A 25,919-nucleotide genomic window follows, 5' to 3' on the forward strand; every position below is an offset into this window, starting at 1 on the left:
AGGTGCATGTTCAGTCGCTCAGTTGTGTTTGACTCTTTGCAACCCCATGGACTGTAAACCGCCAGGTTCTTCTGTCCATGGGATTTTCCAGGCAAGAATACTAAAGTGGGTTGCCATTTCCTCCTCCAGGGGATCTCTCCAACCCAGAGATAGAACTCTAATGTTCTGCTTCTCCTGCATTGGCAGGCAGATTCTTTACCCCTGAGCCACCTAGGAATTCCTTATAAAGGAATTTAATAAACTTAATAAAGATATTGGAGGCAAGCGGGCATGAATTCCAATCTCAGACTTGCCACCTACAAGCTGTGTGATCTTGGGCAGATCACAACATATTTGAGCTTTAAATTTGTTAAACACGAAAATGTAACGTGCCTAACACAGAGTCTGATGCAAAAGAAATCATCAATCACAGTTCCCAATACCCTTTCCCTTCTCTGCGGATGACACTTTAGAAAATAGTAGTGTTAAAAATATGCTTTTAATTCTCAGCAGCTTTTTCTGAGCTCCCTGTTGAGTGAGCATCATGCAGTTAATTCTAATGGTTTGTCTTGCTAATGAGGGGAAGTTGTATTATTGGTTTAAATGAAGCAATTAAGTAAAAGAGATGGCTTGGCATTAGTAATCTGCACACTTGCAGCAGACGAGGACAGATAATAATATCCTTCTTGCCCGTGTCAACCTGAGTGCTTGCCTCTGCTCTGCCTCCCAACAAAACTTCTTGTTCAATAGACTGGCAGCCGGTGGATGGTTTAGACTATGGTCATCTGTTAACTAGAGATTTGAGAAGTGTATTTGAGCCAGAGCTAGTTCTTCGGGACTTTTTCAGTCACCTGTGTAGTTGTGGAACATGAGACAAATGATCACTCCTAATTCAGTATTTTTCAGTACTGGCTGCACATTAGAATTACCAGCTGCTGCTGCTGCTGCTGCTGCTGCTGCTAAGTCACTTCAGTCATGTCCGACTCTGTGAGACCCCATAGATGGCAGCCCACCAGGCTCCCCTGTCCCTGGGATTCTCCAGGCAAGAACATTGGAGTGGGTTGCCATTTCCTTCTCCAATAGAATTACCAGCAGAACTTTAAAAATCTATGAAACCCAAGCCTCGTGCTAGACCAGGTAAAGCAGAACTCCTTTGGGGGTTGGTCCAGGTAAAGGCATGTAGTCATAGTTCCCCAGGTGAGTCCAGTATGTTGCCAGGGTGGTGATACACTGTCTTAATGGATGTCAGGTTTCACCTGAGCCTCAGTTGCTTGCATTGCAGGGCCGTACCTCATGATAGAACATAGCTTGTTCTCTCGCTGCTACTGTAGAAGACATTTAGAAACATGGAACAATATATTAAAATCCTCATGATTTACCCTTTCCTGGTTCTTTTCATACACTTCTAAAATTCCCTGGGTATCAAGAATCAGTTCCTGGTACTTTTTTTTCCTCCTAAAGCTAAAGCTGAAGTTTGCCTTCTGCAAGAATTGGTATCACCTGTGTCTTGCCTTAGGAGGCTGGTCTCAGTGTTCCCGAAGTCTCCCTAATCCATCTTTGTCTGTAAGATGTAGCGTGCACGAAACCATGTAAAGAAAGGATACTCAAATACTGGGCAGAGAATTTGTTTGCTAAAGAAAGTTTGACTTATTTAGGCAGGAGCTTTTTCACACGCAAAGAGAGTTCCTGAAGGAGAGGACGAGATGCCGAGCCCTGGAGGAGGAACTGGAGAACCCCATGAACGTGCACAGATGGAGGAAGCTTGAGGTAACACTTGGGAGAGCCTTCCTCCCAAATCGCTCTCTACCCTACTTGTCTTCTTACCTAAAGCGCAGTAACAGGCAGTTTTATTTAATCTGTGCCATTGTCACCCAAAACGTGAAAGACTGGATCAAATGTAAATTAGATTGTTACAGATGGGTTTTGTTTTTAAAAGCCTTTGCATCCTTTTATTTCCCAAAAGGAAGCGCGACTTTTAAACTTGCCCTCTTTTCAAAGAACTAGAATTGTGTTCGTCAGACTCCTTCTTTTAGGATCTGGGGACACAGCCAAAGTCCCTTTGGAAGATGATGGATAATAAACCTCTTATTTTATTTTATGACCTCCTGAGATTCATTTCCACCAGCAGATAACAGTAATAGAGAAGCTCTGCTTATTCAATAAAAAGATGCCCATCTCCTCTAGTAGTACCCAGTAATGTGAGTACAAGAAGGGGCTTTGACTAAGTTAACAGTTGGAGTGTTGGGAGAATAGGCGTATGTGATATAAGAAGGAGCAAGGAAAAGGAGAAAATCAGCCAAGTAGGTTTTTGTTTTTCATTTTTATTTTTCCTTTAAATGAAGAAAGCGTTAAGGATAATGCATTATAAATTGTTATGTAAACACAAGGCCTGAATTTTAACAGTGTCCAGTCTTGCCAAGTGAATGTGTATGCCAAATCTATTTCCAAAATATGGATATCACTTGGCACTGCTTAGTATTTCTTAAGCAAAGTCATAGTCAGTGGAATATCTCCTGCCTTTTGGACCCTCATTTATTCCTCTTCAAATGCCAAGAGTGGGGTAGTTTACTAAACTAAAAATAACATGAATGTGTCTGGGGAAGAGAGATGAAAACTGTAAATTCATTTACTGTCACATCAGTTTATTCCATGTGTTTTCGAGCAAATCTTTTAAAGTTTCCAATTCCATGTCAATTTATATTAAAAAAATTGGAAAACAGAGACTCTGGGAGGCAGTTGAAAATATTTAGCTGCTAGATTAATTCCAAATGTCAGTAGTTGAAAGTGAACCTTTGGCTCAATGTCTAGAGGACAAATTATCAGTGTATAACAGTAGATCTTGTTTGAATTGTACACAGATAATTATTGAAGGTGCATCAGAGCTTTACAGATTGATAATGTCTTTTGAAAGCTAAATGCCATGGTCGTGTCCTGCTGCTAATAATTAGCAGACTTCCACATCCTGGGAACTTGCCCCATCGTAGGTTGTAATGAATCTTCTTGTTGATAATTATGAAAGGAGAACCCTGAGACCGAATGAGTTAGGGAACCCTGTCTCATTCCAGTGTAAACAAATGATGGTAGGGAAAACCTCAGAGCATAGTAATTAAGAAGCCCGGGCTTTAGAACCAGGTGTATCTGGGCTTGAGTCCAGCTCTGACCTCTATCAGCATGGGTAAATGACCTCCTCCGAGCCTCAGTTGCCTTTTCTGTAAAAGGGGAGAGTAATACTGTCTGACAGGACTGTCAAGTGACTAAAATTTGATAATGTGTGAAAAGCACTTAACATAGTGTTCAGATGTTGCAAAGAATCAGGTATTAGGCCCAGGAGCTGCCATCACTGCTGCTGTTATTATTTCCCCTGGTGGAATAAACATACTAACTTTCCTCTTGCAGGCTCACTCGGGACAACAGAGACGACACTAGCCAAACGTCAGTCTGTTTTGATGACTGTCTCATCTGTCGTGCAGTGCATTTCGTTTTGTTTGCCTTGTTTCTGATTCTTGTCTGTATTGGGTCTGTAACTTTGCAATAGATTTTAATAGAACAGTAATTCTGTAGGGACCTCAGTGCTCTGAACCTGATAATCTCAGCTGCTTTATTTTTTTCCCCTTGAATAGGCCAGTGACCCCAGTACCTTTGAGCTGATACAGAAAATACATACACTGCAGAAGCGTCTCATCAGCAAGACGGAAGAGGTGGTCGAAAAAGAGCTGCTCCTCCAGGTACCGTTTCTGTTTTCTGTGCTCATCAAACAAGCCTATTTCCTTAGCACCATCATCTCCAGTACTGTGTTTTTAGAGCTAGACAGTTGGCAGTGTTGCATGCCCCATTTTTAACTGTAGATGGCAACAGGGACTCACACACAGAGAACAAACAACCTGATTAATTGGTCTTTTATGCTGCCATCACTAATATTTCAAGAATTCTAGAAAATTAAGTTCAAAGCTACATCTACTGCATTGAGTAATGTGCGCTCCCCTCCCCCCAACTTCTCTGTAGTTTTGTTAGATTCTTTTAAACGCTTTTCTTCATATCTTCATATAATGTGAAATGCCATGACTTTGATTTTGAAAACTAGCCTTCACATAGAGCACAAATGTCCTCTTGAAGGTTTGTGAGAGCGAAATGGAAGAAAAGGTATCTTTTTGAAGATTTTATGTAGTAAGTTATTCTGAAGCAATCAACAGTGGTAACATCTTTGTGTATCTGTATCTTTGCAAGTACCAGTTGTCACTACGATCACCATTATCATCATTGTGCCAGATACTGTGCTGGTGGCTTTATCCCCTCATCCTCCCTTCCTCTGCACAGTTCTGGGGAGATGGTGGGGTTTGTCATTCCCAATCAGTGAACGAGAAAGTTGGACCCCAGGAGTTTGATTATGGATAAAGAATACAAGCTCTGGTGTGAAGTGGCCTGGCTTGTAATCCTGCTTCTGCAAATCTGTAGCTGTGTGGAATTAACTTCTGTGCACCTGAAGTTCTTGATCTGTATTATGGGATAATACGAGAACCTGAAAAAAGGATGCTATTGGGACATTAAGGGTGTGTAAGACTGATGGCTCAGAGATGCATTTGTGGTCACTGCAGCTCCTTCCGGGACCTGAGCGCTCGTGGTGGTGGTTTGCTCAGTTGCTTTTGCCTCGGCTTCAGTGTTTTATGGTGTAAAGCCACCTGAGGTGTTGGTCTGGCGCTCTCAGCAGGATTTCATTTTCTTTCCTGAGATGAACGGTAGTAGTATTCCTTAAGCGCAGCCAGCTCTGCAGCTCCGGTGTGCATAGATCTTACCCAACACCCTCAGCCTTACACCCCTGGGACTCTGTCTCTTCTCCCAAGATATAAGGGTGTGTTTCTTGCTGGCATTACATTCCTTCATTCAATTTAATAACATGCCCAGGTACTCTTCTATCTAAGGATATTGTACTGGACAAGGAGACAAAATGCACATCATCATGGAGCTTGTATCCCAGTGAAGAATAAGAAGGGAGTGGTTAGACATTTTGCTTGTTGCGGTTAGACAGGATCCTGAGATATTAATAATTTTGAGCAGAGGGTTGTGAGCAGGTATCTCACCTCCTAGCTGAAGCATTTATTTGTTGATACAGGACTCTAGTGCTATCTTTTCCTGCCTCCTAAGCACATACAGAGAGAGGAGCCACAAGATCAGAACAATCTGGAATGTCAAGCCCCTTATACTGGGGAGGGAAACCTGTTCTGGAGAGACCCCAACCCTATAATGGACTTTGTAGGAACGAGAAATAAACTTTTACTGAGTTAAATCACACATAGAAAGGCTGATGGCTCAGGAACCCCCTCCCTGACATCGTGCCTTGCCCTGTCTCGTGCACTCACAGCAATGCTCCTGGTCCTGACTCCCCAGAAGTGAGAGGAAAGCTCCCTAACTTTGCTCCCAGCCCCTATCTCTGATTCCTGAGGGCAGCCCAATATGGGGGAAGTCTGTGGTTCTCCCCTGTAATAAAATTAAGCAGCACTTGGTAGATAATTCTGGATATAAGGCTACTTGTTCCCAGGAGTTTAACCATTGAACTTCAACAGCTCCCTGCAATACCGAGTAATCCAATGCGAGAAAGACCTTGGCTTCACTCTGTGGGCAGCACAGAACCTAGCACGTAATTGTGTCAACAGAATTCATTTATCTCCCTTCACTTTACCTGCCCTCAGTCATCCCCTCAGGTTTCATCACTCTCATCCAGCCCCCATGTGGGGAAAGGGTTGCACTTCAGTGTCCTGGGTCACCATTTACCACATAGCAGCCACAGTAGCTCCCTCCTTCCCTGGGGCCCTCCATAGGCTGGCCTCACACAAGGTGTGGGTCTCTCCTCATTGTTTTCTCTGCAGTCAATGAAATCTGAATGTGGGATATGTGTTGGATGATATTAAGAAGTTAGTGTTGATTACATAAGGTGTAATAAGAGTATTATGGTTATGCTTTGTTAAAAAAAAAAAAGCCTTTTTAGTATGAGAGATGTACTGATGTATTTACAAATGAAATGATACGTAGTCTGGAGTTTATTCTGGAATTTTCCAGTAAAGAAATGAAGGAAAGGGAGAAGCGATGGGAGACATGTGGATGTGGAGATGGAGAATCAATGAAATAAAATTGGCAAGATGTAAAAAAATAGAAGGGATGTTGAAAGGAGGATTGAGTTTAACATTATGCTTGACATAAAAATTGCCAATTATTATTTATCATTCCAAAGCCCATAATCTTAACCACTGGGTTATCGTTACTAAAAGTAGGAGCTTCTCTATATGAGCAATGGGTACTTGGCCCTCTTATTTTACATTTTGCATTAGAAGAGACATTTTCCCTGAAGCTGAGTGCACAGTGAGTGGCCAACAGGGATCTTTTACAGACGAGCACAGGTAGTTAAGAGGATAGACTGGAGTCAGAAAAATCTGGTCTTGGATCAGTTCTAACAGTTTCTATTTCATGACTTGAGGAGAATTACTTATATTCCCCCAATTGTGGCTTCTCCATTTGTTTGTTGTTGTGGTTCAATTGCTAAGCTGTGTCTGACCCCATGGGCTGCATCATGCCGGCTCCTCTGTCCTCCGCTACTGCTCAAATTCATGTCCATTGAGTCAGTGAGGCTATTCAGCCATCTCATCCTCTGCCACCCTCTTCTCCTTTTGCCTTTAATATTTCCCAGCATCAGAGTCCTTACAAATGTCCTTACGGTTCTTCCTATCAGGCAGCCAAATTATTGGAGCTTCAGCTTCAGCAACAGTCCTTCCAATGAATATTCAGGGTTGATTTCCTTTAGGATTGATTAAATGGAGATACTAATGCCCAGTTTCATTATGGGAGGAGGATACTCCCGTCTGAATACACGACTCAGAGGTGCTATTGTAAGGACAATGAGTTAGTGCATGGGCACCAGGGTTCATGATCCAGGGTTTGTCCTGTGGCTCCACCAGTGCCAGCCAAAAGTCACATGACTGAGGCCAGGTAGCTGGTAAGTGAAAGAGTAGGGACTCAGTCAAGGCCATCAGCTCCAGCGCCCATGCTTCCTGTCACTTCATTACCCGGCCAAAAGGAACCAAATTTTGTGTTTTGCCAGACCTTTCTATTGGAAGCTTGTTTCATACTTCACTGACTGCTCTAACTTTTTAACTTCCATCTGCGTACTTTGGATTCATTCTGTTCTTTTTCTACCTTGTTAAGGTTGGCGCTCAGCTCGTTAATGTTCAGCCTATGTTTCTACTATAAATAAGCATTGACAGCTGCAAAATGTCCTTTAAAAACTTTAGTTTCTTCCCACAGGTTTTGAAAAGTGGCATTTTCATTTTCATTCAGTCCTAAATAGTTTCTCCTTTGAGAGTAAGTCTTAAAATATCCCCAGTTTCTGTGGATGTCAGAAAACATCCACTATTTAAAACATCTACTATTTCTTCTATGGTAATTAGAAGTACAAATTTAAATTTCCAATGTATGCCTTTAAGCTGCATGCATGTCATGTCACTTCGGTCGTGTCCGACTCTTTGTGATCCTATGGACTGTAGCCTGCCAGGCTCCTCTGTCCATGGGATTTTCTTACCTATTGTTTGCTGTGACTGCTGACTTCATTCATGGTCTTCATGGTGGACTTTTTCCTTTTGTGTTGGCTTTTGGATTATGAACTCATTTTCGGAAAGACTTTATTTATAGAACTTGGGAATGGTCCAGGTTAAGGGGGTATCCTTTCATTTGTTTCTGTCAGGTGCCTGAGGAAATATCACTTACTTGGGATAATTTTTTGTATTAGATTCTCACTTTGGGTAACCCAGTTAATATATATCAGAACTCTGAACTCTTATGATTGAAGACCCATGGATACAAATTCTTAAGGTAGCCATTTTTTCCCACCCATAACCTGGGAGACAGAGTTAGATTTCATTGTGGTCTTCCTGTCCTAGGGGATGAATTTCTTTCTGTTGTCTCTTTTCACTGAAGGTGTAACTCTTTTAAGTCCCTAAGTTTAAGTGGAGGAGTCTCTGTGGAGTGGAACTGCCCACTTCACGCAGGCTCAGCGCCTCATCGTTTATCCTCTTATGGCCATTCAAATCCAAGCCCCTTGCTCACTAAGTCTGGCCACATGTCCCAGTCAGCTCCCCACAGGAGAGCTGCAGTATCTATTTACTGTTTTAATGTGCAGTTCATGCTTTGATTTTGACACTTGACGATCAAACTACTTGCAACTGCCGTTTTGTGATTGAAAGGATGTGTTGTTTTTTTGAGCAAGTCTAATGCTTTGTAGACTTCAGTTTTTGCATTATTTAGTATGCCGTAATGCCATAAACAGAAATTTATCATTTATTCTAATCCCTAGTTTTCTCATCCACAAACTGAGACCCACCCACAGAACTGAGTGTAAATACTCATACAGGGTGATCAGAGTGTTTAGTTACCGTTATCATTATAGTGATGATTATTAATATTATTAACCAAAAAGCATTTTTTCCAGGTCTCCAAAGTTTAATAGCCTGCCTCACTCCCCTCTGTCCAGTTCCTCATTTCACCTTTTTTTTTTTTTTTGGATGGTTGGGCTGCCCTGGGACTGCTGTGAATTTTCTTCCAGAGCTTGAGCATCTGCAGAAAACAAGCCTTGTTATCTTGGTGAAACCCCAGGTGCTCCACAGGGTTTGACAGTTTCTCAATTTCTTCTGTTTTATTAAATTATTAGAGAGGTTCTCTGAATACACAACAGAACATTTTGCAATTAGGAAGATTTTTGGTTGAATTCTTCTGAGTATCAGAACATTTTTTAAATGACTTTAATCTGTTCCAGGGTGCTGAAGAGCCCCTATCATGTCCTGGCAGCAGACATAAAGGAAGTCTATTTGCCCCCAATAGACTGTGAGTTCTTTGAGGAAAGGCACTTGTTAATTCATCTTTCTAACCCCAGTGTCTGATATAGTACCAGGAACATAATAGGTGCTCAGTGAAGATGGACAGCCTCTGCCTGGGCAACTCCTATCCACCTTATAGCATGTGTGTGTGTGCTAAGTTGCTTCAGTCATGTCTGACTCTTTGTAACCCTGTAGACCATAGTCTTCCAGGCTGCTCTATCCATGGGATTCTCGAGGCAAGAATACTGGAGTGGGTTGCCATGGAGTGGGTTGTGATGCCCTCCTCCAGGGGATCATCCCGGCCCAGGGATCAAACCCACGTCTCATGTCTCCTGCACTGGCAGGCAAGTTCTTTACCACTGGTGCCGCCTGGGAGGCCCAGCGCTGAGCTTGAATGCTCATTCCTCAGGAGTCCCTCTTCGATCTCTAGGTTGGGTTTCTTGGTACTTTGCTTTCTTACCACTGTCACACTTGTAACTAATGAGATAATTGTAACTGTGTGCTTAATGACTTTCATGCTTGACCATAAGCTCTGCAAAGCAGTTCCTGCATCTGTTGTAATGATTATTTCATCCCTCACAAATATTTGTTTAGTGACTGATTAGACACTGCCAGAATGGTGGTTCTTTAGTAAGTAGTGTGTGGCGCGGTCATTTGCGTTCTGTCTTTGAGCTACGAGAGGTTACGGGAATTATTCTTCCTGTTGCCTTTGCATTTTTGTTATTAACTTCTAACTTTGCAGGAGCCTGGGATATACTGTGGTTTATGAATCAATAAACTTGATGAGAACTGCTTTTGCGTGCTGAGGCAGGCTAATTCATGCGGTGCGCTCAGGTTTCTCCCTTTGTTCAGGGTGAACATGGACATGGTTCTTGAACTTGGCTTTACAGCATCTGTAAGTACAGAAGTCTGTATTCTTGCCAGAACTGGAATCTAAAGCATGGATGGGAAGGCTTGTTTTTTCTTTTCCCACCAGGCTACCTTCCCCCATTCAAGGAAGTGAGGGCAATGCAGGCCTTGCTGAGATAGGCCTTCTGCTGCCCTCTCCTTTCTGTTTTTGCTCCATTTGTTTCTCATCTCCAAATCCCTCGGTAGTAATGATTTCTTTCTTTTTTTTTTTAAAGCATCTGCAGGATTAGGCAGGCATATGTGCCTTGAGTAACTGCTGTCTGTTACTGGGGTATCATTACATCATCATCATCATCACATCAAGAAGGGATTCCAAGAAGGACTTCCAGGCCTAAATCCTGCTAGCATTGGAGTAGGAGGCTCTGATCCCTTGCCAGAGGCACTTAGAAACACAAGGAACATGTATAGCAGCTGGGACTCATTTTGTCCAAGTGTTTAGCTCAGATACCCTCACCTTCAGGGCCAGACAGGTAACAAGAAAGAGCAAGGTGAACTTTGTGTATCATGATCATAAGTGGCAACTGACAAGAGGCCTGAGAAGGAGAGTCAGAAGGGAGTGGTGGGGACTACAGCGCACAGGGGGCTTTGGGTCCCCTCTCCAGGAAGCAGCTAACCTCACCCCAGCTGATTTCAGGCCCAAGTCATCAAATCTTTAATTTTTTTTCAAGAATAGTTAGATATATGGATTTTCATGTTCACTATACTGAGTTTAAAATATTGGCAACTCTAAGAACATCACCCAGGCCTCCCAGAAATATATTAACCAACCACCCTTGACCCATAGGAGGCAGTTTGCAGCCTCTAGCTTCAAGGCCTGGGGGAGAAAGAGATTTAAAGGAGCACCAGCAGCATGATCAGCTTTACTTATTTCAATTTCTTTGATCTAGTCCGTTGTTATGATTTCTTGATGGAAGTACACAGTGTGAGAATCAAGGGAAAGAGGAGCCGGGGAGGGAGGAGATGGGGGAGGCTGCGGGTTGTGCAGTGATGGACGGTCAGGAGTGAGTGAGGCTGGACTCCTCGGAGGAGGTAAGCCCAGAGACAGAGTAGGCAGGGTGTGTTTTGTGGGGGCAGCTGTAGGTGGGCTTAACAGAAAATGTCTTCTTAAGATGTCGTTTCCCCTGCTGCTAATGACTCTACCTTAATTTCATTTTACAAGCTTTTCTGAAACAGAAAAGTGTTTTCTGAATCGAAGAAGCCAAGGGCTGCTTCCTGCCCCTCTTGATGCATGGGCAGCAGATGGATGGCAGGCATCTGCTCAGCTAACATGCCAGGGCCCTGGTGAGACAGATGTAGTCCTGGCCTTGACAGCCCTCCTGGTTCTGTAACCACAGGGCAGTGTGACAAGTCCTGTGATTCTGCACAGGACTCAGTGCGACTCTGAGCAAGGCTCTAGAGTGGCCGGAGGTCACAGTTTGGGCTCCCCTAATCAGAGATGGAGATGAGGGCTGGGGTTCTGGTGGTTTGGGGGGTGGTCCCAGGAAGTGGGAGGGAGGGAGCAGAGCATGAGGGAGGGGAGGAGGAAGAGCCAGTGCAGGAGCGAGAGAGCTGGTCACCGCTGTGGACATCCACGTTCTGGTGACACTGGTGTTCCTCTGAGGAATCTCACTGGAACTGCTGCAGAACCGTCCCGTCAGAGGAAGAGAGGCTGGCGCTGTCCATTCTCTCCCATCCCCCACTGGTTGAAGGTTGCCCCGGCAATATTGGGTGGAATGCCTGTTGGATTATTGTGTGACATGTAAAAATGATACGAAATTAAAATTTCAGTGTCCACAAATCCAGCTCTCTTGACACATAGCCACGCTCATCCACTCATCTCTTGTCCACAACTCCCTTTATGCCACCACAGCAGAGCAGAGTAGTTGTGACACAGACTATATGGCCCACAAAGTCCACAGCAGTTACTCTCCAGCCCTTGACGGTAAGGATTTCCTGCCTCCTCCTAGAAACTTCCATCACTGGAATCCAGAACTGAGCCTCTCAACACTGTTCTATGACACCTCCTCCTAAAGCCACTAACCATCCCATTTCTGTGACTGCTCCCTCTCCCCGATTCCAAAGGAGTCGTTCAATTATTAATGAACTGCCTTAAGATGTGGAAGGTGAATTCTGACATCATGTCCCAGTCGCTGGTGGTGTGACAGACACCAGCCATGATTCTTGCCCACTCTGTTAGTGGATAGCTAAGTGAGCACTCTTCCCAAACAGGGCTGAAATTGTTGAAGGTACTCCCGGCCTAGAGAGACCGATGCACCGAAAGGCACAGTGTGAGCTGAAGCTACGGACTAGAAGCCCATCTGCAGGCTTCTGCTCTGGTTTAACATCAAAGGGAAGATAAATAAAGTGAGGGAGAGATACCTTCTGCAGAGCCTCCCATCCTCACCAGAGAATATCTAACATGTTGGGAATGGTGGCAGGGGCTTCTTTTCCAGTGCGCTCCTGGGGGGCTGCTGCTTCCCCGGCACCTCTTCCTGGAACTTCCCAGGGAATTCCTGCTGTCTGGCACATGCTGCTCCACGTCAGGGAGCACAGAAGGAGCAATTGGAGATAGATTGTGCAGAACACAGGAGGCTAATGCTGTGCACACATCCATGTGGGTGGCCTGCCGGGCCCCATATACCTCTGTCCACTTGGTTTGTCTGAGACAGCCTCAGTGCGAGCGCTTGGAGAGGGTGGCACCACAGAAACCATTCAGAGCACCACAGCATCCATTAGTGTCTGGTGGGCACATTATCAGAGTGCCTTCCATATATCTGTCTCAGTCATTCCCAAATGTTCCTCTGAGGATTGGGAAAATCTATATGTTTCCAAACATTCTTTGGTCTGTAATGCAATGAGTGCAGTTCAGTTCTGTTGCTCAGTTGTGTCTGACTCTTTGCGACCCCATGGACTGCAGCACGCCAGGCCTCCCTGTCCATCACCAACTCCCGGAGCCTACTCAGACTCATGTCCATCAAGTCATTGATGCCATCCAACCATCTCATCCTTTGTCATCCCCTTCTCCTCCTGCCTTCAACCTTTCCCAGCATCAGGATCTTTCCCAAAGAGTCAGTTCTTCATACCAGGTGGCCAAAGTATTAGACCTTCAGCTTCAGCATCAGTCCTTCCAATGAATATTCAGGACTGATTTCCTTTAGGATGGACTGGTTGGATTGCCTCGCTGTCCAAGTGACTCTCAAGAGCCTTCTCCTACACCACAGTTCAAAAGTATTAATTCTTCAGTGCTCAGCTTTCTTTGTAGTCCAACTCTCACATCCACACATGACTACTGGAAAAATCATAGCTTTGACTAACCTTTGTTAACCGAGTAATGTCTCTGCTTATGTCAAGCATAATGTCTTGCATAAAGTCAGTTTTATTTTTCAGTTTTGGGGACCTCTGTTTTTCCCATGTCCTTCTTTCTTGCCTTTGGAGATGTAAGATGTTATTTTTTGAAATGATAGCATTTGTATTTATTTTTGTGCATTCCTTTCCTTTATGAAATGACTGGTAAGAGCTCCTGACAGTTCCCTGGTTGTCGAGCACGTGGGTCCTGGAGCTGGACGACTGGAGTTTGAATCTTGGCGGTGCCACCAGCTCATGCCAGGGTGCTTAGTTGCTCAGTTGTGTCCTACTCTGTGACTCTTTTGGACTGTAGCCCACCAGGTTCCTCTGTCTATGGGATTTTTCAGGCAAGAATACTGGAGTGGGTTGCCATTTCCTCCTCCGGGGCATCTTCCTGATCCAGGGATCAAGCCTGTGTCTCCTGTGTCTCCTGCCTTGCAGGCAAATTCTTTACCCGCAAGCCTGCCACCAGCTCAGAAACACTAATTCAGTTTCTGCATTTGTTCAGTGGGGATAGTCATGCCCATCTCACAGCACTGCTGGGGAGATTATGTTCATATATGTAAAACATTTAGAACAATCCCAGACACAGAGCAGACACTACATTACCTATTAGTCTTTCTCTTTTTCATGTCAAAACTTAGCAAAAGAAGATGCAAAATGATGCTTTCAAGATCTGGGGAGGGGACTTATTCAGATCCAAGAAATCTAAAATCAGAAACTACTTCTCTATCTCTTAAACTTTGTAATGACCCCATTTAACAGGTCAAGAAACTAAAGTTCAGAGAGCTTTATGGGTCCTCAGAAAATGCCTCTGCCATTATTGGCAGCCCTCAGGGATAGGGCAATCGTGCTGCTTGTCTAGGACCCATTGGTCTCCTTTATGGGAGCAGGGTTTTAATATGCAGATGTTTTGGTCTTTTCTGAAAATTGTGTTCAGCTTCATTTAAGGTAAATAAGTTTCTCAGCCTGTGTCTCTTCACACTCGCCTAGGTATACTTAATGTTCCCAATTATCGAAGCCCTTTTCATATTCCCTCTCACTAGTTCTCTATAAATGTGCCAGCAATAACTTCCTCTAGCATTAGAGTCCTGCAAGCTTTAAGAGTTTCTTAAAAAGAGATTGGCTCTGGTAGACTCCATTAGGCAGATGGAGGTTAAAAACCGGTTTATACCTTCAACCATAAGTACCTTAAACACTTGTGATTTCAGCCAGCCCAAGGAAATACACAGCTGACTGGTGGGCTAGACCTTTGATTGGGTTAGGAAGGGTTTTGTTCATGTTATGTGGTTTGAAACAAGTAGTTTTTGAAAGGGGCTGACTTGATCAACTTCTTTCTCCTCATCCCTGTTTCGTCTTAGTATTGAGTTAGGGTTGAGGCATTTAAAAATGTCAGAAATCCAGAGCAAAGCAAGCCTGATTCCAGAGATTTCATTAGCAAAGAACGGACAGACACTAAGTCTGTGGTACATACTGAGGCTCTTCTCTCTCCTCATGGGAATACCTTCTACACCCACGAGAAGAAAGGGACTTCTGCCCAACTTCCCACCCATTTCTCTAACTCCTGCCAAGACTCCTTTTCCTCCTCACACTCATCCCCCTAAGACTTGGAAAGGGGGGCATTAATCATCTTATTGGTCATAGCCTGAGACTTGGGCCCCTTGTTGCTGATGGGCCAGGTTGTCATATGTTAGATAGCTCCTGCCCCTCTGCTGAAGTTCTCTTGCTCTTCCAGTTTCTGTGTCAGAGGTCAGCAGGCCAGAGCAAGACCCACCATGTTCACCATCCATCTCACTGTATCTTCAATTGGGTGCCTAGGCTTCATTGTGTCTGCTCTGCCCGATCACATAAGATTCAAGAGAATATCACAGCCCCGACAATTCTCCAGCCCAATGGACAAGAGAAGCCTTTCGTAGCATATGGTATAGGTGATATCAGACAGAAAAGCATAGTGATTAAGAGCTCTGACTTTTGAGCAAATAAAATGTGTTAGTCCAGGCTTACTCATAATACCACGTAACCCCAACCAACTTACTTTCTAAGCCTCAGTTCTTGATTTGTAAAATGTAGGTTATAATAATACCTTTCATATTAAGTTTTTGTATAGATTAATCAAGGCCATTTTTATCATCAAGTACATAGCCTCATGCTTGCAGTGAATGAGTGATACCTGCTAAATATCATAGATTGTACATGGGATGTAGATTTTAGAAGGATTTCCAAACTACTAGCTTATAAATGGCTTAATATAACTCAATATTTCATAGGCACACTCACTTTGGGAAATAAAACAAAGTCATTTATTAGATTTTGATTTCTTCAGTTGGCAATTTAGGCTGAGCTCAGCCAGCCAGTTCTTCTGTTTGGCTTGCCAGGACTCACTTGTGTTTCTAGAGTCAGCTGGCAGGTTGCTAGGAGCTGGTTAACTTAGATGGCATAATTCACATGTATGGTGCTGGCAGCTGGCTAGAGTGATGGAGTGACAGACCGCATGTGTCCACTAGGCTAGTCTAGGTTTATTCTCTTGAATAAACTGGTATCAATTTCCGGATTACCAAGAGCAGCAAGAAAAGACAAGCCCCAACATGCAGGTGCTTTTTGAGCCTCCATTTATGTTATGCTTGCTGGTGCTCCATTGACCAGAGCTAGTCACAAGACCAAGGCCAGATAAATGTGGGAGAGGACTAAGATCATGAGACACGCAGCCATTCTTGAAACAATATACCACAGTCTCCTTTCTTTGGTATATCTAAAGGGGAAATACTTTGTATTTAAGCATTCAAGTGGTACAAGATTTCTTTTTTTAAATCCTTTGTCAGATATGGTATTTTAATATGCTTGGCATCTGGTTGCTCTCCTTGGGTTTGAGAAATCCATTGCTGACATGTTTTTCTTTTCTTTAATCTTTTATTCCCTTTATTTGGGAAATTATAGTTTGCTGCAGGACATAGTTCTTTTTATAGGAGAAACATCTGTGATGTCATAATGGAGCACGTTTCCTCAGGGATGTGCATTTATCCCTATGCATTTGGAAACATTATCTGTAATCCATTTGTTCATTTCTATTTTGGTCTCTAACTTCATATTGAATAAGAGCAAGTATGTGAACCAAAAACATATAAATTGATAAGTTAATCTTTTAAAAATGTTTATAGTTTTCTTTTGATTTCTAGTTATTGAGCTCTGATAAGGAAATATTTTTAAAAAATTCAAAAAGGATTGCAGTAATATGGCTAGTAACTGAAAATGGAAACAGATTACTTAGAGTTAAAACAAAACATTTTCAATAAAGAATTTCTCAATGGAACATTTAAGTTCTTATTGAATCTGTATATAATTACATCTTACTCCCCAAACAAAACAGATTTCCAGTGATAAATGTTTCTGGACAGCAGCAAGATTCAATTCAGTGCATTTCAAGATGCAGATTTATTTGTGAAATTAGAAGAAAATAGTCACCAGTGAGAACCTGGGGGAGTCCTATCTATCTTTAGCTGTTATATTGGTGTTTCACCCAGAAATATCTCAGAGATAGAGGTGCTTCTTGCAAAGATGAGGAAAAAAACTGCAACTGGAGCAGAAATTAATTTGTATTTATAGTCCAAATGCCTACATGAATCCTTAATCTGCTTTTTTATGATTTTAGGGGAATTTATAGAATCATTTAGATTGGAAGAAATCTCCAGTGGGTCATCAAGTTCCCCCTCCTTATTATGGCAGCACTGATTTTATTATCCTTAAAGCAGCTCTGATAGATGGGTGTCAAGTCTGGCTCATGTTTCATGCATTTAAAAATGTGTATTCCATACCCTGAGTGTATTTAATGTGGAAGAGACAGGCCAGGAGCTGCCTATATGCCCAGGAGACTTTTTCTGAGTTCCTGACTCACAGTCTTCTCTGGAATTGATGCCAAATATGTAGTATAATAAGCATTATATTGACGTCATCAAACCCAGTTTGCTTCAGGCTTCTGACAACTGGAAACACTTTCCTCAGTGTGTTTAGGGACCCAGCTGTGCTCTCTCTTCTGAGAAAATAACAGAAGATCATTCATTCCCTCTTTCTCCTTTTGTCCTGCATACCTCCAGGGACCTGCAGTCCCTCCCCTCACCCCCTAGTTAAGCAAGCCTGCTTAGACCAACTTTTGCTAAAAGGTGTTTTGAGGGTATCTCTAATATCTGTAGAAGTCTGTGAGACACAAAGAAATATAAGATGTGGTTCTTCCCTGCAAGAAATTTGTACTCTATTGGGGAAGATTCCTGAGATATATCTGGGAAGAAATGAGACTGGTCTCTACGAACAGCGAGTGTCCTTCATGGTGCCACTTAGTGAAGGATACCCAACTGTGCACAATCACATTGTAATAGACCCCAACAAAAGTGAGCGCCCAATTATCCAGTGCAGACACGCTATAGGACAGTAGTATACAGTATGGTGTGTGTTCCTTAAAGCCACTGTAAGTGCCAAAGAGGCAAGAGCAGGGAAAGTAATAGGAACTAGCTTCCTCAAGAATAAAGAAGATGTGACTGGGTTGGATTTTGACATATTAAGGTGACTCATCCAGCCATTGCCTAAAAATATGTGTTGAGAAAGGTTGGGGTTGCAGTTGAGAGTTCAGACCTAGTTTTTGAGTTCTGATTTTGCCAGTGGCTGACTTTGTGACCTTGGGCAAGCAACTCAGCCTCTCAGAGCCCCAGTGACTCCAGCTCTAAAGTGACGAGAATAGTAGTCCTTGGTTTTTAGGGCTGTTGTGAGGATGAAATGAGAGAACGCATTCCAACTGCTCAGGACAGAGCTGGACACACAGGGTGGTAAGCGCTAAGTGTGTGTGATGGTGGTGGGGGGGTGAGAGAGGCAGTGTGGAAACAAGGCAGGGAGGTGATGGAAGGAGTCCTTGACGTAGGCATATTTGGAAACATGTGAAAAGGGCACGTTAGGCTGAAAGAAGATGAAGAGTCAAAGTTCTGGGATGGGGTGAGGATGCTTGGGTTCTGGAGATGGGGCTGAGTAGCATGGACCCAGAGCTGGTTGTTTTGTGTTGGGGAGTGCCTTGGATAAGTTGGGTGGGGACAAATTATATTGTCTTAGACACAAGCATAGGCATTAAACTTGCTCCAGCAGGCAACTGTAGACTCTAATTGTGGTAATGACCACAACTCTCATGGCAGAAGTTATGGGTTTTGAATGCCTGTTGAATTATTGTGTGTCCAGTCCCTAGATGGATCCTATATTTTATGTATTATTTGTAATACTCACAATAATTTTTATCACACATGCATTAGGCCAGTTTTACAAATGAGGAAACTGAGGCTCAGAGTGATCAAGTAATATGATCAAGGTCACAGAGCTAACCAGAGGAAGACTTGGGGCTCAAACCCATTCAGTCTGGAGTGAGAGATGAACCTTATATTCTAGCCCAGATTGGTTGGCCTTCCAGGCATACATTCTGTAGGATATTAACCAGTCAAGAGTGTGACACAGTAAGGTGATGAGAAAGAAAAACAGAAAGGGACATGAATTATGGACTGCAGCTGAAGGAGCCCCTAAGAGATGACTGTAATCTGGGCCCAAATTCCTGAGGATATTGGCAAGGGACAGGACTAGGGCTGGGGAGAAAGGAGTAAATCCATGAACTCTTTAAAAGGATCAATTTATAGGACTTGGCAATTGAATGTCTGTGCAGTAGAGAGGAGAAGAGTTAGAGGTGGCTTTCAGTTTTCCATCCCTGTCAGTGACAACTCCCAGGTTGGTGCAGCTGGCTGTGGCCTGGGGCCTGTTGGCCGCATCCCATCCATCCTGCTCTTACTCTCCCATGATCTCCCCGATGTCCCCACCCAAACCCAGAGCTGCCCAGGCTGAAACTTGAACCACGAGTCTCTTTAAATCTTAAACAGAAGATGAAAACAATACAAAGCAAAATAGGAAAGAAACTCTATGTCATAAAAAGGCTGCAGATAGTAACCATCACAGAATAATGAGAGACTCCAGTAATCCTCTCCTCCCACTTTCACTCTTCCTGATTGTGCCTCTGGTGGGCATTGGCAGCCAGGGTGAAAAAATCTTTCCCCTCCTCCAGGGGATCTTCCTGATACAGGGATCAAACCTGGGTCTCCTGCATTGCAGGCAGATTCTTTACCATCTTTCCCCCATTGTGTGTTCCAGTTGGTTACTTCCGGCATGTTGGGAAGCTGTTGATTTTTGCATGCTTATTTGTATCCAATCTACCATACTACAAGGGGCTTCCCTGGTGGCTCAGATGGTAAAACATCTGCCTGCAATGCAGGAGACCCGGGTTTGATTCCTGGGTTGGGAAGATCCCCTGGAGAAGGAAATGGCAATTCACTGCAGCACTCTCGCCTGGAAAATCCCATGGACGGGGGAGCCTGATAGGTTATAGTCCACGGGGTCGCAAAGAGTCGGACACGACTTCACCTTCACTTTCACTTTACCATACTACATAGCTTCTCAGTAAAATTTCCAGGGTTTTTAGGTCTTCTTCTAAGAAGTGATGATTTTCTTCTTCCTTTTCAATAATTATTCAACTTGTTTTAATTTCTTGACTCACCACTTCGTTTTTGATATCAGCTATTAAAAAAATTAGTTGGAATAGGAAAAACACTGTTGATTTTTTGAGCATCTGTAGAAAAGGCAGTGGCACCCCACTCCAGTACTCTTCCCTGGAAAATCGCATGGATGGAGCGGCCTGGTAGGCTGCAGTCCGTGGGGTTGCTAGGAGTCAGACACGACTGAGCGACTTCACTTTTACTTTTCACTTTCATGCATTGGAGAAGGAAATGGCAACCCACTCCAGTGCTCTTGCCTGGAGAATCCCAGGGACGGGAGCCTGGTGGGCTGCTGTCTATGGGGTCGCACAGAGTCGGACAGGACTGAAGTGACTTAGCAGCAGCAGGAAGGATGGACTATAAAATCATAGAGGCTAAAGATAGAGTGAATGGCCAGGAGGCTACTGCAACAGGATCACAGTGTTATGATGCCCAAGGCAATTGAAATGAAGGAAATAGTCATGAGAGAAAATGGGCTGGCCTTGTTATTGTGGTCTGGGCGTAGACGTTGACTTTTAGGCCTCAAATCCAAAGTCTGGTAATTTAGAGTCACCAGGAACTTGACTCTGTTGTTAATAGAGTTTGAAGCTTATTGCAATCAATTCATTTGAAAAGAGGTGAGAAGATGGAAATTAGTTAGAATTCTCAGTTTATAAACTGCTCCATGAATGTGGATTTAAAAGAAATTAGCAGGTATTTTAATTTTCTTCAATATTGCCATAGTCTGACTCTTAATCTACCTAGAGGCAAAACATCGCATAATATAATTTATAAATGTCTTTTCAGGTTGACAAAGCCATTTTCCATATATTGTCTCATTTTGTCTCCAACAACTCTGAGATAGATGAAGCGAGAAGATTTAACATTTGCTCAGCAAGTTACAGTTTGCAAAATTCTCCCACCTACATGACCTCATTGAATGCTCACCCTCACTCATTGCTAATGTGCACCCAGAATGCTTATCTAATTGTAGTTTTCTACATGCGGACTTTGTCTTTGAAAGTGAAAGTCCCCATGGAGAATGTCCAATCTTGCCTTGACCATACATGGAACCCCTCTTCATTTCTCAAAATCTTGTTCAAGGAAGACATTATCTTTGCCTCTTCCTCACAGGAGAGGGTGGAGTGGCAGGAAGCTGAGCAAAGTAGCTCAGGAAAGGAGAGCTCCGCCCTGTGGCCCTGGAAGGGGGTTGTGTAGAGGACAGCTGACAAGAAGTTCCCTTGGCAATGCTGAGGGTTGTGTACACTCTGATGTGGCCTTATCACCTTTTTCTTTCCCCTGAAGTGGAGCCAGTGGAGAAGATAGTGTGAGTGTGTGTAGTGTGCAGTTTAGAGGATGATGTTTCATAAGCAAACACATGTACATGCATATAGAGGCTCCCATTCTGCAGCTCCTCTCACTTCCTTTGATTTTAGGAGAAGGAAAGGGAAAGCTCATTTGATCATTTGCAGGATATTTCAGTGAAGTGTATCTGGTTTTATAATGGACCTCAGAGCTCATCTAGTAGAGGCCAAGGGAGAAGAGAGTTTCAAAGAGGGGGTAGGTCATCACTGTTGGTGTTTTTAAGAGTAGGACAGAGGGAAGGATGTGGCCATAAGGTAGTTGCCCACTGGTACCCTTTAAGAGTCCAGTTCTGGAGGTCGCTGGGCTTGGAAGCCTGGTGGCCTTTAAGAGTCCAGTTCTGGAGGTCGCTGGGTTTGGAAGCCTGGTGGCCTTTAAGAGTCCAGTTCTGGAGGTCGCTGGGTTTGGAAGCCTGGTGGCCTTTAAGAGTCCAGTTCTGGAGGTCGCTGGACTTGGAAGCCTGGCCACCAGGGGCTCAGAAGGGAAGAGATGTGAGAATGGAGGAAATAGACTTGGGTTACTTGTGTAAAACATTTAGTTATGAAGGATTGGGGGGAAATTTTTAAAAATATACATATAAACTGTTATGAAAAATTTAAAAACATTAATATAAACTGTTATAAAAGATTTAAAGAACTTAGAAACACAGAATTAATCATGCAACACTTCTGACCTTTTTTTTTGCATCTCCAAGTGTAATGGAGTGACATGCTCTTTCAATCCTTGGTAAACATTTTAGAGAGAAAGGGTGAGATTCATTTGCATGTCAGGCTGTGAGAGCAGAGAGTGAGCCCAGAAGAAGGAGAGGAGAAGATTCAAGGAAGGCATGATGTGTGTGTGTGTGTGTGCTGGGTGTGTATGTGTGTGTAATATGTGTGGTTTTTGTGCATGGGTGTATTTAGTGTGATGTTAGTCGCTCAGTCATGTCTGACTCTTTGAGACCCCATGAACTATAGTCTGCCAGGCTCCTCTGTCCCTGGAATTTTCCAGGCAAGGATACTGGAGTGGGTTGCCATGCCCTCCTCCAGGGGATCTTCCTGACACAGGGATCAAACCTGGGTCTCCTGCATTGCAGGCAGATTCTTTACCATCTGAGCCACCAGGGAAGCCCTGGGTGTATTCTACATGCATTTATTTATACACACATACTGGGAGAGAGGATGAAGCCATCCAGCTCTTCATTTGTCATGGACAGGAAGGAAGAGAACATTTATTAACACTGATGTCTTGTGATGAAGATTGGGGTCTCTTAAGACACCTCTGTCTGTTCAGATCAAGTCATCTGCTGAGAGGGAGTGTGACCAAGGTGAAATTGGAGTCCTGGGGTCCAGAGAGGCTGCGGGGGGGCGGTGACATCTGGGTGTTCACAAGAATGAAAGTGAGAATTGCTAAGCAGAGGAAGGAAGCAAGTCACCGTGCACAGCTTGACTTAGTAATGGCCCTGCTGGGTATGTTCATTCTGTAGTGGGCTCTGGCAGTACTGGGTAGCATGAGAGCTGAGAAACCCGACTGTCGGGCAGAGGTCAAACTGGGTGTATGCACGGTGGGTGTGCAGATCGGGGAGGAGGGAATTAAGAGTGCAGAGGGCATTGGCAAGTATTTGACTCTGGGTAGAGGTAGGGGAAGCAGGACAATACAGCCAGGAAGAGGCTAATGGGCAGTGTGGAGCAGGAAGGTTGAGTGACAGTATATCCCAGGAGGGTAGAGAGCGAAGGAGTGAGAGAAATAATAAGTGAGGAGCCTGCATTCAGAGAGGGGAACGTGGAATTGGGGCATTTTAAAGCCTGCTCTTGGAGTAATGACATTCATATTAAACTGGCTATGGAATTTCAGGTATACTATTTCAACTGGATAAAAGCAAAGCACCCTCCTCCCACACACACACAAACACCAGTGCCTATAGTGGTATATCAGACTCTATTTCCTGAATTTGTTTATGAAATTTTCCTTGTTACTGAAGCATCCCTTAGTGTCATTTCTGAAAATCACTGTGTCTCCCAATGGCACATATTTGGAGAAGTCTCAATTTCTCTTTAATACAGACTATTGCAGATGCTCTCTGACTTGTGAAATCCTTCCATTTCTACAAGGTCTAAGTAAAAGATGGCTACAAGGTACATTTTTATACCATGCCTTGCTTTTATTTTATAAAATGTGGTCTTTTAATATGTTTAGCTACCTGGTGGCTGAGATGGTAAAGAATCCTCCTGCAATACGGGAGACATGGATTTGATCCCTGGGTTGAGAAGATCCCCTGGAGGAGGGTATGGCAACTCACTCCAGTATTCTCGCCTGGAGAATCCCATAGACAGAGGAATCTGGCAGGTTACAATCCCTGGGATCGCAAAGAGTCAGACACCACTGAGCGTCTAAGCACACAGCACACACCTATGTTGACCCTTAGCCTAGCTTTGGCTGGTTTGGACAGGATATTAAGTATAAACTTAATTTTTTTTTTTCACAACCTTTCCTCTTTTCTGCCTGCTTGAGAGGGTTCTGCTTTGCCCTCTCACTGTCAGCCCCTTCTCTGCACTTGGAGGAAAGGATCTGTCCTTGTCTGACTGGTTTTCTCCCGGCTTTTGAGATACATAATCATGATCTCAGTGAAGGAGGGAAGGACAGACAGCACATGAGTGAAGTTTTTCTAGGAATTGTTGGGTCAGGGATGTGAGAATAGCTGCAGATTATGAGGGAAGGGGGATTTTAAGAACTGATGTAGATAATATGTCCCCTTTGCAGTAGTTGATACCAAGGAAGTTGTGAAGTTAGTCTGAAGTGACTTTTTATTACTTGTAACTTTCCTGGCCATGGTACTCCTCTGTGACTGGTCCTTATGGGTCTTAGTATCAAGAGGGCTTCATTAGCATCATTACTTTCCAGTCAAAAATAGACCACATTAAAAAGAGAGTAACCCCAGGACCACTGAAATAACATGAATTCATACAGTGATGATCCCTGGGACAACTGTATTTACTACATTTTAAGCTTCCCTGGTGGCTCAGATGGTAAAGAATCCACCTGCGATACGGGAGACCTGGGTTTTATCCCTGGGTTGGGAAGATCCCATGGAGGAGGGCATGATGACCCACTCCAGTATTCTTGCCTGGAGAATCCCCATGGACCGAGGAGCCTGGCCGGCTACAGTCCATGGGGTCGCAAAGAGTTGGACACGACTGAGCAACACAGCACTCAGCACTCGGGACAACAGAAACATTAGAAGACTGGCAACAAAATGCCATCATTCCAGCTGTTGTTTTCCATGTTACATTCTCACCTTATGATCTTCTTTTGGAAATGAATCTACTTTGTATTACAGAACTTAATACAAAATTTTCCACTTCCTTAAAATTTTATTAAGTGCTTTATAGAACAATTTGCGTAAGGTCTGATTTTCCGAGTTGTCGGCTGTGCAGCAAAATGACCTCATATTTTTTCATCTAGTTTCATGTCATTATTTATACAAAGAGGTGGATGGTTTGCATTCGGATTAGGTATATGTGAAAAGTGAACATGTTTTTTTTTTCTGCAATTTTAGATCTAAAACAACATTGTTTTTCTATTTCATTGCTGTCCAGTAAAAATGTAATTAAGCCATATCTGTAACTGTGAATTGTCTAGTAGTTTCAATAACAGGATAAAAAGAATCAGGTGAAATTAATTTTAATAGTATACATCTTTCAACCCAATTGATCCAAGATATTATTTTAACATGAAATGTGTTTTAAGTTATTAGTGTGATATTTTACGTTTTGGGGCTACTAAGTTCAGAGTATCTTAGTATGTATTTCACATTTTTACAGCACATAGCAATTCAGACAACCCACATTTCAAGTGCTTGATAAGCCGCATATGGCGAGTGGCTACTGTATGGATTGGCATCATCCTGCTTTATGGCCACAGCTACTCGAATGTCAGCATGGCTGCTAAATTCTTTCTGATTCACTGAGTGTGTTTACATAATCTGAATTTGAGAAAGAGAATTATGTAGTCATTTAGGTGAATTAACCATTCATTCATTCTTTTCATTCATTTACTCTTTCACTCGCTTTTGTTGATTCACTTATTCATTCATTTGTTTAGAGTCCTATTTTATATCATAAATTTTAAGAAATATTGCAAATGTAGAATAAAATAAAAGTGAATTTCTATATATTCTTGGTAGGTGGGATATGCTCTCCTTTTTTTCATTTGGAGAAAAAATGTTAATGCAGAAAAATAGAGTGTAACAGAAGAAAAGAACTCACTACCCATCCAGAATGGTAAATACTAATGTTTTGTCACATTTTTTTGAGAGGGTTATTATAAAAGGTTTATTATATTATAATAAACCTAATATAATGTACCTAATAAACCTAATACAAACGTATTATAAAAAGTTTATTACTCACACGATGAGGCTTTTGGGGGAGATCAGAGTGGCTGTCAAGCACATCCAAAAATGGCCTGTGAGAGAGCAGTGGCAGGAAACTTGGTTGGGGTTTTTAGGGTGGTTGCGGTGAGACCGGGGTGCACATTTGTTTTTGATTAGAAGATAGAGTAGATTTTTCACATTGAGTGAACGCCCCTTTGTACCCTTTCAAAGTTCCATTGTTTTCCCTGCCTTTCCTAGAGGCAACAACTATCATGAATTTGATGTTTATTCCTTCACTATGTTTTTATGCTTTTACTACAAATTGATGCATCTACACCCAACATAGAGAATTACTTTCATTTATACACATAGAGTACATGTATTACTATTCATTTTTGTTTTTTTCCTCCCCACTCAACATTGTATTTTGAGAAATATCCATGATGAATCACATAGATGTTCCAGGTAACTCTGTTGTATATTTCACTGTTATTTATCTACTATATTTATATTCTACTGTGTTTATTTTTTTACAAGGCACATTTAGTTTTTCCCCCAAACGTTCACTACTGTGAATGTATTTCAGTGAGCTTTCTT

At 42.9% G+C, this 25,919-nt stretch overlaps 1 protein-coding gene across 1 annotated transcript in view; it reads left to right on the forward strand.

Moving 5' to 3' along the window:
• CFAP58 (cilia and flagella associated protein 58) overlaps window positions 1–25,919 on the forward strand; it is a 116,520-nt gene that overhangs the window by 55,139 nt on the left and 35,462 nt on the right. Inside the window, exons 14-15 of the mRNA XM_019953225.2 lie at window positions 1,635–1,746; window positions 3,600–3,704. Of these exons, the coding sequence (XP_019808784.2) occupies window positions 1,635–1,746; window positions 3,600–3,704 (217 nt within the window). The remainder of the gene's footprint in view (window positions 1–1,634; window positions 1,747–3,599; window positions 3,705–25,919) is intronic.

The sequence above is a fragment of the Bos indicus genome, chromosome 26, assembly GCF_029378745.1.
Source record: "Bos indicus isolate NIAB-ARS_2022 breed Sahiwal x Tharparkar chromosome 26, NIAB-ARS_B.indTharparkar_mat_pri_1.0, whole genome shotgun sequence".
Classification (NCBI taxonomy): domain Eukaryota; kingdom Metazoa; phylum Chordata; class Mammalia; order Artiodactyla; family Bovidae; genus Bos; species Bos indicus.